This window comes from Ctenocephalides felis, unplaced genomic scaffold (genome assembly GCF_003426905.1).
Source record: "Ctenocephalides felis isolate EL2017-DRISC unplaced genomic scaffold, ASM342690v1 CF-g0.4_SCAFFOLD_01652, whole genome shotgun sequence".
Classification (NCBI taxonomy): Eukaryota; Metazoa; Arthropoda; class Insecta; order Siphonaptera; family Pulicidae; genus Ctenocephalides; species Ctenocephalides felis.
Window position 1 is genome coordinate 1 of NW_020537806.1, and position 17,669 is coordinate 17,669.

General features: G+C 28.5%; 1 protein-coding gene across 1 annotated transcript; it reads right to left on the reverse strand.

Moving 5' to 3' along the window:
- Positions 1-432: 432 nt before the first annotated feature.
- On the reverse strand, positions 433-14,508 carry LOC113374202 (luciferin 4-monooxygenase-like; the record flags this gene model as incomplete). Its single annotated transcript, XM_026614386.1, has 9 exons — positions 433-595; positions 662-833; positions 2,690-2,917; positions 4,750-4,943; positions 6,887-6,974; positions 7,034-7,193; positions 10,612-10,740; positions 12,191-12,401; positions 14,301-14,508. Coding segments are annotated over 9 exons (1,553 nt in total), but the record flags the coding sequence as incomplete, so codon positions are not given.
- Positions 14,509-17,669: the final 3,161 nt, after the last annotated feature.

A 17,669-nucleotide genomic window follows, 5' to 3' on the forward strand; every position in this document is an offset into this window, starting at 1 on the left:
CAAATTTGTCAAATATTTCGTTTAAATTAAACAAACTATTTAAAAGTTACACTAGATACAATAAATAAATGCGTTTTGTGTCCCCTGAGTGCACTTCTCTGATTTCAAATGCATTTTTAAGTATACCGAGTTGCTGTAGGACTTTATAGTGTTAGAAAAAATTTATAGATTATTTAATTTTGAACAAATTTGCAAAACATTCCTATTAACTTTAATGACCATTTCTAAAGTTACAAGAGATATAATAAATGAGTGCGTTTTGTATTACCTAGGCTCATGTTTCTGATCCTAAATGTTGTTATTTTTCATTTATTAATTAACAATCAATAGATAAAGAGCTGGTAAGGCTGTTTGTAACAACTATTTATTTTTAATTGCAATAATTAATAAATACAACTACATGACTTAATCTATTAACAACTATAGGTTTACATTCTAGATAACAATTTGTTATTAAATTTGCTCATGATCTCGTTCAGCATTTCTTTTGCTTTTTGCTTGAGCAAAGCTTTAGCAATTTTGCCATGGGTCAAAACTGGTAGTTCGTCCAAAATGTATAAACCACCTCGGAGTTTCTCGTAATCCTGGACATTTTCTGACGAAAAGAACCAAATTTGGTTATTTACTCAAACCAAAGGTATCATCATTTTTGGGTACTTACCATTGGTGTATATTTCCAATTCCTGGGCAGTAACCTTGTCTTTGTAATCTGGTAAAAGTTCAACAAAACCGACCATCAAATCGCAAACTTCGTCATTTGGTACAGAAACCACTGCACAACTTCTTACAGAAGGATGTCTTGATATCACAATTTCTATATCACTTGGATTTATCTACAAAGTAAAAGACTGATGACTGCCAAATATTTATATTTATATTTATATTTAAGGAATGCAATACCGGTATACCGAATTACTGGTAAACCGCCCGATTTTCTGGCGGTATTTTTACCGGTATTTATCCCAAAAATACCGGTATTTTCGGTATTATTACATAAGCGCTATTTGACACATAATACACTAAAGTTTAAATTTCTCGGAACAAATTTATCTTTAAGGGCACAACTAGTATGAAATTTCGAAAAAATCGATTTTTGTTTTTTTCATATTTCGGTAGATTACACCTTTAAAAATAACATATTAAAATTTCAAATCGATACCTCAAATAGTTTTTGAGTTACAGCCATTTAAAAAGTATATAAAATATTGTATAACGATTATTTTATATTTCTCGAAACAGCATTTTCCGAATTTGCTGCAACGATTACTCAAAAACAAATGATACGATCACTATCGAATTTTTTTTACATGTTCTGTATATAGTTCTCCGTAAAATGAACTATCGATTTTTTGATCGGTTCAAAAATCGATTTTTGGCAGTCGAAAAACGACCGAAATTTTGGGTACAATTCGACTTTTTTTAAAAAAAAACGCCGCCATTTTGTCAATTTTTGATTTATTTCGTAATCATATCGTAGTTCATTTTACAGACAATATTATCTAGTTTAACGAGATTTTTTTTTTTTTATTTCATTCACGTAGAAGGCCGGAATCACTGCAGCAGTTAAGGGCCTTTTTTTGTTGGAGATCGACGATAACTTTAAAAATATTTAATTTTTTTCTTCAAAAATTTTACTATGTGTTCTTAAAACATGTATAAATATATTCCTAAAATTTTGAAATAATTGATAAAGTAGTTTAGTTTTTTTAATATAAATTTCCAAAAATCACCTTTTTTGAGGCGGTTACACTAGTTGTGCCCCTTAAATTCCATAATCGCATAAACAGCTATATCTTCAAGTGATTTTATAAGAGAAACAAATGTCAAATATTATCTCAACTCGTCATTAAACTGAATATTTATTGCTTTACTAAGGGCTTCATATCGTGTTACAATAAATAGAATTAGACTGATAGATAATTATATTTGTTTCATCTTATGTAAAAATGTAACGGTTTTTTAATTGATATTTGCGCCAAAATATTTTTTGTCATACAGATTACCCCTGCGTAATCTTTAATTTTTTCTAACTTCATACATAATAATTGTGATAATTACTAAATATGTTTGCTTCTTATTGCAATTATAAAATATTATTTTTCGAAAACGTTTCGTAGTTTGAAAATACTATAGAAGCATCGCATTGTTTTAAATAACAATACTCAACAATTATAGTAACTAATTATTTATCTCGACAACGTATCCGATTTTAGGTTTGTGTAGAATTTTTTTTGTAAATATCGGAGATTATGCTAATTTAACACATCGGATACAGACAATACAGTTTATTATAATAATGTAATATGATTTTTTATGAGTTTTTGGTCTTTCTTACTCATAGGTTTGTTTTTGATGCAAAGTACTCAATATACTCGATAGTGATAATTAATTAATTAAAATGGATATAATTTTGTTAGTTTATTATTTAAAAAAAATAAACTTATTGTTTTATTTTATTGTTTAGTTGGATATAGTTGTAGTTGTATATACATTTTTTTATATTTGTACTAGTAACTTTGGATTTTGTTTACGTTTGTTTAAGATAATAAAAATACCGGTAATTTACCGGTATTCCGGTTTTAAAATGAAAAATTACCAAAATATCGGTATTGAAATTTTCCATCGGTATTGCATTCCCTATTTATTTTTATATTTATATTGGACCCACAGTTGTCAACCGAAAGCTTACATAAATTCCTTTGTATTTGGCAATCTCCTTAATTCTATCAGTGACGTACACATAGTGATCTTCATCATAATAACCGATGTCACCAGTTTTAAACCAACCAGTTTCTGGATCCAAAACTTCAGAAGTTGCTTCAGGACGACCATAATACCCTAACATTGTAGGGCCACGTAGATACATCTCACCTTGCCGATTTGGCCCTAAAGTTTCTCCTGTAGAAGTATCCACAATCTACAAAGGTAAAGGATACATCAGTTGGTCAAAAATGGCAGTTGATGATCTAAAAAACTTTCTGCTTGTATTGACAAAACAATTGCTTTTGAGGATAAAAAATTATTACATCCTTTTTATATTTTCCATAAAATATTTTTGTAATTTTGGGATTAAAAATTCAAAAAATAATTTTCTATATTTATTGCTCAAGAGTGAAATATCGAATTCAAAGTCGTTTTATTCAAAACTTTTATATGGGAGTGTATAAAAGTGTTTCTTAGGAAATGTTGTAAATTTTATGTAGTTTCACCCTGTCTAACTGAATAGGGGCAGTTTTATATGAAATTTTTGTTTTTTCACATTCACAAATTTTGTATGTGGAATTGTATAATCTGCGTTTTTCCTCAAATTTTATAGAATTACAAAAAATTATTATGACATGTTTCATAGAAAATTTTGTAAGCTAAAAAAATTGCATAATACTATTCTATGATAAAAATTATCAATTTTGAAATATTTGAGAAGAACTAAACATTGGTCATCCGTAATTCCAGAGCTTTTGCAATTTATTTTGCCCTAAAGTTTTCATTCATATAAAATATGTTATAATACGTTATATAGTAATTTTTATAGGCTACAAAATTGTTTAACACTATATTACAATAAAAATGCTAATTTTTTAAATAATTAAAAAAAAATTGTCAAGGCGACGTTGTTCAAATAGACTCACAGAATGACATCTAACATTAGAAAATAAAATTGGTTAAAAAAATTAAGTTACAAAAAACTTGTAATATGTCTTATAGTAATTTTTATAAGCTACAATATTGCTTAATACTATACTGTAATAAAAGTGTTGTTTTTTTTTTAAATAATCTAGAAAATCTAAAACATTTGTCATATATCTCTGAATCCACATCTAGTTATTAACTTCCCGTAGAGTTATTGTAATCGTCCAAAAATCGAAATTGAAATTTTTTATATTTCTTTACGTTTTAGGGGTTTCTGAACATTTTGGCACACCTCAGAAAAAATGGATGTGTGTGTGTATGTGTGTATGGATACAATTTTTCGTCCACGTTTTCGGGCGCACGGATCAACCGATTTGAATGATTCAATTAGCAATGACGGAGAGAAGTGGTGGTTAGTTTTTGGCAAAGGCAGGTCCAACGGTTTCGGAGATACAAAGCTAAATGTGCAAAAAATGACAGTTTTTTAGAAAACTAAGCGTCCAATTTGAATGATCTAAAAAAAACCTTCTACTTGCATTGACAAAACAATTGATTTTGAGGATAAAAAATTATTACACCTTTTTTATTTTCCATAAAATATTTTTGTAATTTTGGATTAAAAATTGAAAAAATTACCCAGGCTAAGCACAGTCTAAGCGCCACTCTGGTGCGAATGCTTACCCAAGTGCGTTTAGACAGTTTTTTATACTGGAGCACTTTTCCAATTTTGTGAAAAACTATTCAAAAATGTGAAAATGCCGCCAAGCTAAGCACAGTATAGGTGAAAATGTCGCACAGAATTATTTGCAAATGCGTTTAGACTGTGACTATACGTGAGCACTTTTTCAATTTTGTGCAAATTAGGCAAATGTTTTTTTTTTTAAATTGAATTCGAAATGAAATGACGATTGTTAATGTTCACCAAATTGATTTATGATTTACATTTGATTTGCTCAGATATAACAAGATAGCAAAAATAATGAAAGCATCAGTATTTGTTATTAACGTTTAAAATTTCTCGAATATTTCATTACGGTACGGGAAGTTTTGGAGCAATTTGCCTTAAGACACGATGCCATACACCACTAGTTTTTGGTGTTTTTGATCAAAAAGCCTTACCTTTAGTTCTGTGTTCATCAAAACGTGTCCAACAGTTCCTGGTCTATATTCTGCACAAGTTATAGTAGTAGTTCCACCCATACATTCAGTCAATCCATAAGAAACCACCAATTTACCATTTTTCAAATGTTTTTGCATAGTTTCGACCTGTTGTGGTGACAATTTGGAACCAACAGCAAACAGCAACATTACATCTAAAACAATCAAAATCTACAATCACATTTAGTTCAGTAAACGGAGAGTTTACTCTGAATTTTTTTACTGTGCTCCAATTTGCATGAAATTTTGGCATTAGGTTCATTTTAACCTCAAGTTCAAAAGTGAAAACAATTTGGGTTGCGACCCCTTAATGAATAAGTGACTATTGAGCCGTTTTATCGCTAGAAAACGTTTTTAATATTAAAGGATATAATTGAAAAATATTTTTAATACATTTACCTTGCAATAAAATCATTTTCAACTCCGTGAAAACCCTAAAACTCTTCAAACAACCTCTAAATTGAAAAAAAAAACTTAAAAATAAATTTCGGTATTGTATAATAAGAATTACGTATAAAGTAAATAATATTTCATATTTTCTACTTGATTATCAAATTTTTAACCATTTTTAGACCCCGTGATGAAAAATTGTTCGAAGAAATTATTTTGAAATTGAAAGAAAATTAAGAAATTCAAAATGATATGAATGGTATTTAAATTTTTCGAAAATAATTACCATATCCACTCTTAAAATTACCCATTGATTATACGTTTTTTTATACATAAATACACATAAGCATATATATAAAGTAGAACGTCGATTAACCGGACTAATTGTTGTCGGTGGGCATTCGGATAATCGAATGTATGAAGAATAATGCTGTGTATTTATTAAAAATAACAATTACATACATAGATATCAATGAAAATCAATGTTTATTAAGAAATTAATACTTTTTTATGCATGTACGTACATATTTTCTTCGATTACATTACATACATGTACTAAATTGCAGTATTAATTGTTATTCTATTAGTTTTCGGGTCATAACTCCTTTACTTTCGGCTCCATCACAATTTGTAATATACCATTTGAAAGGTTAATAAAAGGGCTACAACTTTTTTTATCATAATTTTTTTCGTAACTCCTCTCATTTTGAAACGGCGAAGGGTTAAAGGGCTCGAGAGAGACTCTGATTGCGCGGCCGCGCACTCTTTAAACAATCATAACTCTGTAAAAACAGTAAGAAGCCAGAAAGATCCCTTAGATTTTTATCTATATGCTTTTATACGTATTTTTTATTCTTTTTGAGATATAATGAGAATAAGTTTGATTTAAAAAAAAAAACGGAAAAAAAGTTTTTATAAAATCGTGAGTTTTCTGAAAATATTTTGTACAAAAGTAGTGAATCTGCTAGAATACATCAAGATGTCTACAGTAAAGTGAATTCTAGATGGAATGAGAATTACTTTAATTCTGGTGGAAATGGCGCTCATTAAACCATATGATTTAAAAGAAAAAAACATCGTATATGCTTCTTATTTGCATGATAGCTCACTCATTTTACACGCAAAAAACTTGTAACAGGACTCATTTTAAAATTTATGTTGAGAACTATAAAACGCAATTTCACCGAAATGCATAACATGTAAAACTTCGCCACTTCGATGGATTTAAATACAACAATTAAATCTTGAACGAAATAAAAAACGACTTTGCTCTTTCAAATCTAGCTTGATATTATTCCTAGAACACTTTATGTAACACCGATTTATTAAGAATTTTATTGACATTATTTTGTTCATTACATGATTTTCGTTAAAATGTATATTTTAAGAGATATTTGCAAAAAACGAAGAAAAACGCTAAAAATATATGAATTTTTAGTGGCCAGTAACTTAAAAAGTATTAGTTTTTTTAAAAAAACTTTTTTTTTTATTAGTTCTTCTATCGATTTCCGGCGTTATTTTGAAAAATGTAATTACAGAATAGAGAAAGGGTGTCATTTTCAGAATTGTTATTACTTTTGAACTTGAGGGTAAGATGAACCTAATTCCAAAATTTTATGCGAATTGGAGCACAGTAAAAAAATTCAGACACAAAACGCTCCGTTTACTGCACTAATTCCTTCACAAATTCATTTATTATATTACTAACCTCCAAATGGTTCTGCAAGATCTTCCTTATCTTGTAAATACAAATTCATCAGAGACAATTGGTAAGAAGATAGTAGCATCAGGCCTGGCTGGAAAAAATTGGTGTCAGTTGGTGACTTATTGGGTTTTGATGGGTTTTTGGTGTTACCTTGTATTCGCGCATAATTCTTAATAAGTTTTCTTCGTTAAATGGTTCTTTGGTAAAAGCTCGTCTGGCTCCGCCGATTAATCCGGAGATTAATATGAATAATCCGGAGCCCCAAGACATACCGGAGTTTGTGAAGACTGTCATGCCGTTTAGATCGGCTCTGGAAAAAAAGTATTAGTTAATTTATTTATTTATTTATTTATTTATTGATAAGCAAGCCGTAATCAATAATAATAGATATTATTCCAGGCTCTTGTCATAGAAACTAGGACAGCTAGTTCATATGTATAATGAAGTATAAAACAATATATACATTTAATTCATGTATAAAACAATATATACATTTATATATCTTTTTTTATTTTTTTTTTTATTTTTTTAATTTTTTAATTTATTTTTTATTATTTTTTCTTTTTTTCTGTTTGTTTTTTTTTTAATTTTATTTTTTATTTTTTGCCATTTCGCATACAAACTGGGTCAGCTAGTATATATATGGTCATATATAAGTCAATATATGCATTTATATATCCAATTCCCATACAAACTGGGACAGCTAGTATATATATGGTCATGTATAAATCAATATATACATTTATATATCTAATTCCCATACAAATTAAGGCAGTTAGGCCATATATAATCATGTATAAATCAATATATACATTTATATATCCAATTCCCATACAAACTAAGGCAGTTAGGCCATATATAATCATGTATAAATCAATATATACATTTATATATCCAATTTTCATACAAACTAAGGCAGTTAGGACATATATAATGATGTATAAATCAATATATACATTTATATATCCAATTCCCATACAAACTAAAGCAGTTAGGCCATATATAATCATGTATAAATCAATATATACATTTATATATCCAATTCCCATACAAACTAAGGCAGTTAGGCCATATATAATCATGTATAAATTGATATATACATTTATATATCCGATTCCCATACAAACTAGGGTAGTTAGTATATATAAAATCATATATAAATCAATATATACATTTATATATCGAATTCCCATACAAACTAAGGCAGTTAGGGCATATACAATCATGTATAAATCAATATATACATTTATATATCCAATTTCTATACAAACTGAGACAGTTAGTGTATATATAGTCATGTATAAATCCATATATACATTTATATATCCAATTCACATACAAACTATGGCACTTAGGCCATATATTATAATCATGTATAAATCAATATATACATTTATATATCCAATTCCCATACAAACTGAGACAGTTAGTGTCTATATAATCATGTATAAATCGATATATACATTTATATATCCGATTCCCATACAAACTAGGGTAGTTAGTATATATAAAATCATATATAAATCAATATATACATTTATATATCGAATTCCCATACAAACTAAGGCAGTTAGGGCATATACAATCATGTATAAATCAATATATACATTTATATATCCAATTTCTATACAAACTGAGACAGTTAGTGTATATATAGTCATGTATAAATCCATATATACATTTATATATCCAATTCACATACAAACTATGGCACTTAGGCCATATATTATAATCATGTATAAATCAATATATACATTTATATATCCAATTCCCATACAAACTGAGGCAGTTAGTGTCTATATAATCATGTATAAATCGATATATACATTTATATATTTAATTCCCATATTTTATTTATTTTATTTATTTATTCATAAGCAAGCCGTAATCAATAATAATAGATATTATTTCAGGCTCTTGTCAAGCTTATTCATAATTAATATTAAAAGGATAGTAATTTTATAATGATCATAGTAGATGCACAAATTTCGCTTCTGAAAAAAAGAGCTGAAAAAAGCATTCGAACATTAAATACAATGTTCATCATCAAGTTCATCATATTAAAGTCTATTTGACCACCAGTCAAGCTCAAAATTCTTGCAAAAGGTTGAATGTTATACCGTATAAATGTTAAATTAATAAAATAGCAATTAATGGCGTGGGAAACAATTATTAATGTCATGACATTTTGTATAGTTTTGATAATGATAATTTTTAATACATTTTTATAAAACATAGAAATATATTTCTACTAATTTATTTATTTCTGTTACCCCGACGTGATACAATGAAGATAGCAATTGATCATGGATCAAGAATTGAACTAGTTGGTATTGGTATTTAGCCTTGAGGCAAGTTACATGAACTTCCCGGTATGTGTAAATAATTGACTTAATCAATATTGAACAAATTTATTTATGAGCGATTAAGAGTATTCCGAGTGGATATATTACACATAATTGAAAACGAATGAACACGTTAACTCGGAGTATTTTCTAAAAGCAAATCCTTCAATTGTAATATTAACAAATGTCAAAAACACTACTCATTTTCTCAAACTTTGATGAATTTTCAAAATTAAAGTACTTGTCGTAAGGCCGTAATTTTCAGTAAGTGCTATAAGACCATGATATATATCGCCAAAAAACGTTCCATAAAAATCGGCTTAAATTTTTTTTCCAACATTTAATTAAAAGGAAACGGCTCGTTAGATTCTCACCTAAAACTAATCAGTATCATTCTTAACTAATATCTTTCAAACAGTTTTTGATTTTTTAAAATCGATTCAGTAGTTTGAGCTTAAATGTGGACGAAAAGTTTAACACTTTTTTTCAAATTACAAAGAAACGGTTTGGCAGATCGTCTCACATAACTGACAAACGATAGTTCTCATTGAGATACATCAATTGGCTTTTAAATTTCTAAAATCGGTTCAGGCGTTTCTGAGAAAAGGTCGATCAAAGGTCTAATTTTGACAAATGCCAAAAGAACGATACTAATTTTTGCAAACTTTGATGAATTTTTAAAGCTAAATGAGTTATTGTAGGGCCATAATATTTTAGTATGCTCTAAAAGACTATGGTATCTACCGTCAAAAAAATAATAATAAAAATCGTCGATTTTTTTTGTTTAAAAACTTTATTACAAGAAAATGGCTCCGTCGATCTTTACCGAGAAGTAATCAGCACGATTCCCAACCAATATCTTTCGAACGGTTTTTGAATTTTCAAAATCGATTGAGAATTGCGGGCTAAAACGTAGACGAAAAATTTTTCACTTCACTTCTCGAGATTCATCAAATGGCTTTTGAATTTTTAAAATCGGTCAAACCGTTTTTGAGAAAACGTCGATTTACGGCAAAAAATCTGTTCACATACACGCACACACACACACATACTTTTTCCAAATTTGGTCTCATTCGATTCAGAATGGCTTGAAACGTCGATAAAACATAAAATTAGCGAATCGGATTTTTTGATGAAAACATAAACTTCTTCTTCGGGAAGTTAAAAAACAATATAGACTTCTAACTGGTCTTCCGTTGGCTACTTAAAAGGTACGCCCAGTTCTCGGGTTAACGAATTTACTCTACCCCTGACACCGGACTTCCATTGGCATACTCATTCTGTATGTTCAGATTTCGGGTTATCGCTGACACCAAAAAGTTCACTGGAATCGCAATTTAACCTCTCCTTGTTCTTTAACTTTTACAAAATCCTTTAACTTACTCTCTTAAAGGTGTAATCAGTTGGTGCAAGGCTGCATGTGGTACCATAACACCTTTTGGAGTCCCTGTGCTTCCACTTGTACAAGAAATTGCTGCTGTCGTCTTGTGAATGTCCTCGATGGTTGTAGGCCTAAAAATAGATCAAATTTAGTTACGAACTCAAATTTGGATACACTTATTTTTAACTTCCCGTAGGGTGGTTATAGTAATGGGCCAAAAATCGCAAATAAAAATGTTTGCATTTCTCGACATTTTGAACGTTTCTGAACATTTTTTAAGGCATACCTCAAAAAATATGAATGTGTGTGTGATTCAATTTGTAATGATTGGCAAGCATAATGAAAATATTAGAAAAAAAGAACTCTACTGACGAGCAAATAAGAATACAAAAAGAAAAAGGGACTCTACTGACAAGCAAATGAAAATTTGTAAGAAAAAGTGACTCTACTGACAAGCAAAATTTTGCTTAAAATATTTTGAAAAGCGACTCTACTGACGAGCAAATTAAAATATGAGGACAAAAGGGACTCTACTGACGAGCAAATGAAAATATCAGAAAAAAAGGACTCTACTGACGAGCAAATAAAAATATTGGGAAAAAGGGACCCTGCTGATGAGCAAATAAGAATACAAAGAGAAAAAAGGGACTCTACTGACAAGTAAATTAAAATATTAGAAACAAGGGACTCTACTGACGAGCAAATAAAAAGACAAAGAGAAAAAAAGGACTCTACTGACGAGCAAATTAAAATATTAGGACAAAAGGAACTCTATTGAGGAGCAAATAAAAGTTTGTAAAAAAAGGGACTCTTCTGATACGCAAATAAAAATATTGGGAGAAAGGGACCCTACTGACGAGCAAATAAAAATTTGTAAGAAAAAGGGACTCTATCGACGAGCAAATGAAAATATTAGGCAAAAGGGATTCTACTGACGAGCAACCTGAAGATTTGTAAAATGACAAAGGAGTTTTAAGAAACTGTAAAGAGAAAAAAAACCTACTGACTAACAAATGAAATTTGGACCCGGTAAAATTTGGCAAAGGCAGGTCCCGCCATTTCGAAGATACAACTTTTTTTATTTTCCATAAAATATTTTTGTAATTTTGTGATTAAAAATTGAAAAAATTACCCAGGCTAAGCATAGTCTAAGCGCCACTCCGATACAAATGTTTACCTAAGTGCGTTCAGACTGTTTATGTAGTGGTGCACTTTTCCAATTTTGTGCAAACTATTGAAAAATGTGAAAATGCCGCCGAGCTAAGCACAGTGTAAGTGAAAATGTCGCACAGAATTATTTGCAAATGCGTTTAGACTGTGACTATGAGGGAGCACTTTTTCAATTTTGTCGCAAAATTAGACAACTATTTTTTTTTTTGAAATTGAATTCGAAATGAAATGACGATTGTAATGTTCTGGAGATAAATCGATTTATGATTTATGATTTACATTTGATTTGCTCAGATATAACAAGATAGCAAAAATAATGAAAGTTACAGTATTTGCAATAATATATTTGAAAACGTTGAAATTTCTCGAATATTACGGTACGGGAAGTTCCAGCAATTTGCCTTAACTCACCTGTACGTATCCAAATCCTCAGACTGTCCAAACTCCTCCACCAACTCCTCATAAGTCTGATATCCATAATTAGAGTCACCTCCATAAATAATAATATGTGTGTCCTCCAACCCATTGCCGTTGATTACTGGGATCAGAATTTCCTCAGCACTCACGTGACAGAATATAATTTTTGGTTTCAGCAATGGTATGAGAGCTGGTAACACAGTTGCTATAGAAAAAACAAAAAGTCAGTAAAATTGGAATCAAAACTGGTGGTGAATGGCATCATTTCGAATTAAATTTCAAAAATAAAAAAAATAGTTGCCTTATTTGTACAAAATTGAAAAAGTGCTCCCGTACAGTCACAGTCTAAACGCATTTGCAAATCATTCTGTGCGACATTTTCACTTATACTGCGCTTAGCTTGGCGGCATTTTTACATTTTTCAATAGTCTCGCAAAATTGGAAAAGTGCTCTAGTATAAAAAACAGTGTAAACGCACTAGGCGAAAATATTTGTACCAGAGTGGCGCTTAGACTGTGCTTAGCCTGGGTAATTTTTTGAATTTTTAATACAAAATTACAAAAATATTTTATGGAAAATAAGAAAAGATGTAATAATAAAACCCTACGGGAATTTAAAAATACAATAAAACATTTTCAGATAATTATAAATATGATTTGTTTTTTTTTTAAATGAGAGTTTAGTTTGGACATTAAATCAGCATCAAAAATTAATAGTTTTGTTTTAAAATAGTGATTAATTAAAATAAAAATAATATAGTAACTGAAATAAATTTATAAAACAGTTATTAATATCTTTTAAATGCAATTTGCTATATAAGTTTACGTGTGACATCATTATTATTTATTTAAAAAGTTAGAATATTTGTAAATTTAATCAAAAATAAAAGGTATTAAAATTTTCCACAAGTAATAAAAAAAATAAAATTAAATTTTTCACTTAACATTCTAATTCTGTTATTAATAAGTATAATTATTTAAAAATATTTAAATATTATTAAATAATATAAAGAGTGTAGTGAAAAGTGTATTATTGAATTTAAATTATTAAATTTCTATAAAAATAATTATATTGAGAGATTTTTTGTTTAAAATTATGTTAGTTTAAATAAGTGTTTTTTTTAAAAGTGGTTTCGAGTTAAAATGATTTATTAACAAATATTTTGTTTATCACAAAGTTTATTTATTATTCAAGGTAAAATTTTACGATTTTCTTATAGATATACTTATTAGCAAATATTTTGTTTAACAAAGAATGATAAATTATTTAAACAAATAAATTTAAATTTATTATAGAAGAATAATAATTTGGGGTAAATAAATTTTTTTTAAATTTAGATGAATTATATTAGAAGTGCTAAAATAAATTTTAAATATTTAATATTTAAGTGTTCCCTAGGAAATGCTGCAAATTTTATCTAGTTTTGCCCTATCTAACTGAAAGAGGATGGTTCCATATGAAATTTTTGAATGATATTTTATATTTTAAACTAGTGGTGTATGGCATCGTGCCTTAAGGCAAATTGCTGGAACTTTCCGTGCCGTAATGAAATATTCGAGAAATTTTAAACGTTTTCAAATATATTATTACAAATACTGTAACTTTCATTATTTTTACTATCTTATTGTTATATCTGAGTGAGCAAATCAAATGTAAATCATAAATCAATCAATTTATCTACTGAACATTAACAATCGTCATTTCATTTCGAATTCAATTTCAAAAAAAAAATAGTTGCCTTAATTTAATTTGCGCAAAATTGAAAAAGTGCTCCCGTATAGTCACAGTCTAAACGCATATGCAAATAATTCTGTGCGACATTTTCACTTACACTGTGCTTGGCTTGGCGGCATTTTCACATTTTTCAATAGTTTCCTCACAAAATTGGAAAAGTGCACACACACTCCAGTTCATATAAACAGTCTAACCGCACTTGGGTAGACATTTGTACCAGAGTGGCGCTTAGACTGTGCTTAGCCTGGGTAATTTTTTGATTTTTTTTTTAGGTATGCCAAAATGTTCAGAAACCTTTAAAACGTCGAGAAATGCAAAAATTTTTAATTTCGATTTTTTTCGTTAATAAACTAGATATCTCTTTACTTACATGCAGTCCATCCAGCGTCTAAAACATTAATAGCTGATCCAGAGAATAATGTACCTATTGCAACTGAAAAGGCTTCCAAAGATGTTTTTTCGATAAGGGTTATGACGTCACTTGGCACTATACCACGTGATAGTAAAGATAGGGCAATCGTGGCGCTCGTTCTGCGGAGCTCGTTGAAAGTTACTTCTTGTTTTGTTTCTGCATCTACCTGGAATTTAATTGTTGTAACTCTTGTAACTTTTGAATGGGTTGTTGGATTTGAATGAAAATTTGAGAAAATTATTGAGAATTGAATTATCTGTAAGTTTTGTTTATAAGAAAATGCTCTAGAGCAACTCGGTGTACTTCAAAATGACTACGAAAATTAGGAGGAAAAATATGTAAGTGTGTAGTAATTTGTGTATTGATTTATATTTATTATGTATATCTTGTAACTTTTGAACGGATTGTCGGATTTGTATAAAATATTCGGGAAATTTGTTGAAAATTTAATTATCTGTATGTCTTGTTTATATGAAAGTGCTCTGGAGCAACTCGGTATACTTTAAAATGTATAGGAATTTTAGAGAAATATTTGAGGTACAGTGATTTGTTTATGCATTATTCAGTATATCTCTTCTAACTTTTGAACGGGTTGTCTGATTTGAATGAACTATTTGGGAAATTTGTTGAAAATTGAATTCTCTATAAGTTTTGTTTAGAAAGCGCTCTAGAGCAACTCGGTATACTTCAAAATTGCAAAAAGAAGTACAACATCAGAAATTATTATGAAGTACATGCTATGCTATTTATTTATTGCATTTCTTGTAACTTTTGAACAGTTTATCTGATTTGCATAAAATATTTGGGAAATTTGTTGAAAATTGAATTCTCTATAAGTTTTGTTTATACGAAAGTGCTCTAGAGCAACTCGGTATACTTTAAAATTGCAAAAAAAGTACGACATTAGAAATTATTATGAAGTACGTGCCTTACAGTTTTGTGCTTTTATTTATCATATCTCTTGTAAGTTTTGAACGGTTTGTCGGATCTTATTGAAATATTTGGGAAATTTGTTGAAAATTAAATTTTTTATAAGTTTTGTTTATAAAATTTTGCTCTAAAGCAACTCAGTATACTTTAAATTTTCAAAAAAATTGCAACATCAGAAAATATTCTGAAGTACATGCTTTACAGATTTTTGCATTTATTTACTATGTCTTGTAACTTTTGAACGGGTTGTTTGATTTGAATAAAATATTTTGGAAATTTGTTGAAAATGAAATTATCTATAATTTTTATTACAGCAACTCGGTATACTTTAAAATTGCATTTAAAAAAAGCAAAATAAAAAACTCTCTTACATATACTTAGTTTTGTTCATTGATTATCATTAGTTATCTTATTTATTATTATTATATCTTACATATTATTTAATATTTAGTTATCTCTTGTAACTTTTGAATGGTTTGTTTAAAGTTAATAAAATATTTAGCAAAAAAGAAGTACAAAATTAGAAATTATTATGAAGTACATGCTTTACAGGTTTGTGCATTGATTTATCATATCTCTTGTAACTTTTGAATGGTTTGTTTAAAGTTTATAAAATATCCAGCAAAAATGTTGAGAATTGAATTATTTGTAAGTTTTGTTAACAATATAAATCTCTACAGCAAATCGGTATACTTTAAAATTGCATTAAAAAAAAACAAAATTAAAAACTACAATTCTTACATATACTTAGTTTTGTGCATTGATTCATCATATCTCTTGTAACTTTTGAACGGTTTGTCTGATTTGTATAAAATATTTGGGAAATTTGTTGAAAATTCAATTTTCTATAAGTTTTGTTAACAACATAAGTCTCTAGAGCAACTCGGTATACTTAAAATAGTTTTTAATTTAGCAAGACAAAATTAAGTCACTGTGACTTGTTTTTGCATACTCAAGAAATTGACTCCTGAAAATATTCTCATTCAAAGGCTATTTTAAAGTATACCGAGTTGCTGTAGAGCATTTTTGGGTTAGACAATATTATGAACAATTTAATTTTGCTCAAATATTCTGAAAATACTATCAACAAATATTAAACAAATAGTTTAAAAGTTACAGAAGATTTGCCAAATAAATGCACTGCATTCTATGCTCTATATACTTAATGTAAATAAATACTACTCGAAACAAACTTCTGTATTGAAGAGCGATTTTAAAGTATACCGAGTTGCTGTAGGGCATTTTGTATTAGACAATATTATGAATAATTTAATTTTGCACAAAATTGCCAAAAACACTATTTGGATTAGACCAAAAATTCAAAAGTTACAATTTGCCAAATAAATGCACTGCACACACTCTATATAAGTAATTAATCTAAATAAATACACTCGAAACAAACTTCTGTATTTAAGAGCGATTTTAAAGTATACCGAGTTGCCTGTAGGGCATTTTTGTATTAGACAATATTAAAAACAATACAATTTTGCACACAATTTCCTAAAACAGCAAGTGGATTAAACAAACTATTCAAAAGTTACAAGAGGAGATATGATGAAAAAATACACTCTATATACTCGTAAATATTCTATATATGTAAATACACTCACCACAGTAGTCTGTATTTCAAGGTAAATTTAAAGTATACCGAGTTGCTTTAGGGCATTATTATATTAGACAATATTTAAAACAATTTAATTTTGCACAAATTTTCAACTAAAACAGCAATTTCATTAAACAAACTATTCAAAAGTTACAAGAGATATATGATGAATAAATACACTCCATATAAATATTCTATATGTAAAACACTCATCACAGTAGTCTGTATTTCAAGGCAAATTTAAAGTATACCGAGTTTCTGTAGAGCATTTTTGCATTAGACAATAGTTAAAACAATACTATTTTGCACAAAGTCGCTAAAACAGCAAGTGGATTAGACTAACTATTCAAAAGTTACAAGAGATATAATAAACAAATACACTTTACATTCTGTACATTTACAACACACTTGGCACTTCAAAGCTATTTTAAAGTATACCGAGTTGCTGTTGGGCGCATTTGTATTAGACAATATTAAAAACAGTACAATTTTGCACACAATTTCCTAAAACAGCAAGTGGATTAAACAAACTATTCATAAGTTACAAGAGTATGATGAATAAATACACTCTATATAAATATTCTATATATGTACACTCATCACAGTAGTCTGTATTTCAAAGCAAATTTAAAGTAACCGAGTTGCTCTAGAGTACGTATTTCAAAGCGATTTTAAAGTATACCGAGTTGCTGTAGAGCATTTTTATATTAGAAAATATATAAAACAATTTAATTTTGCACAAAATTTCCTAAAACAGCAAATGGATTAAACAAACTATTCAAAAGTTACAAGAA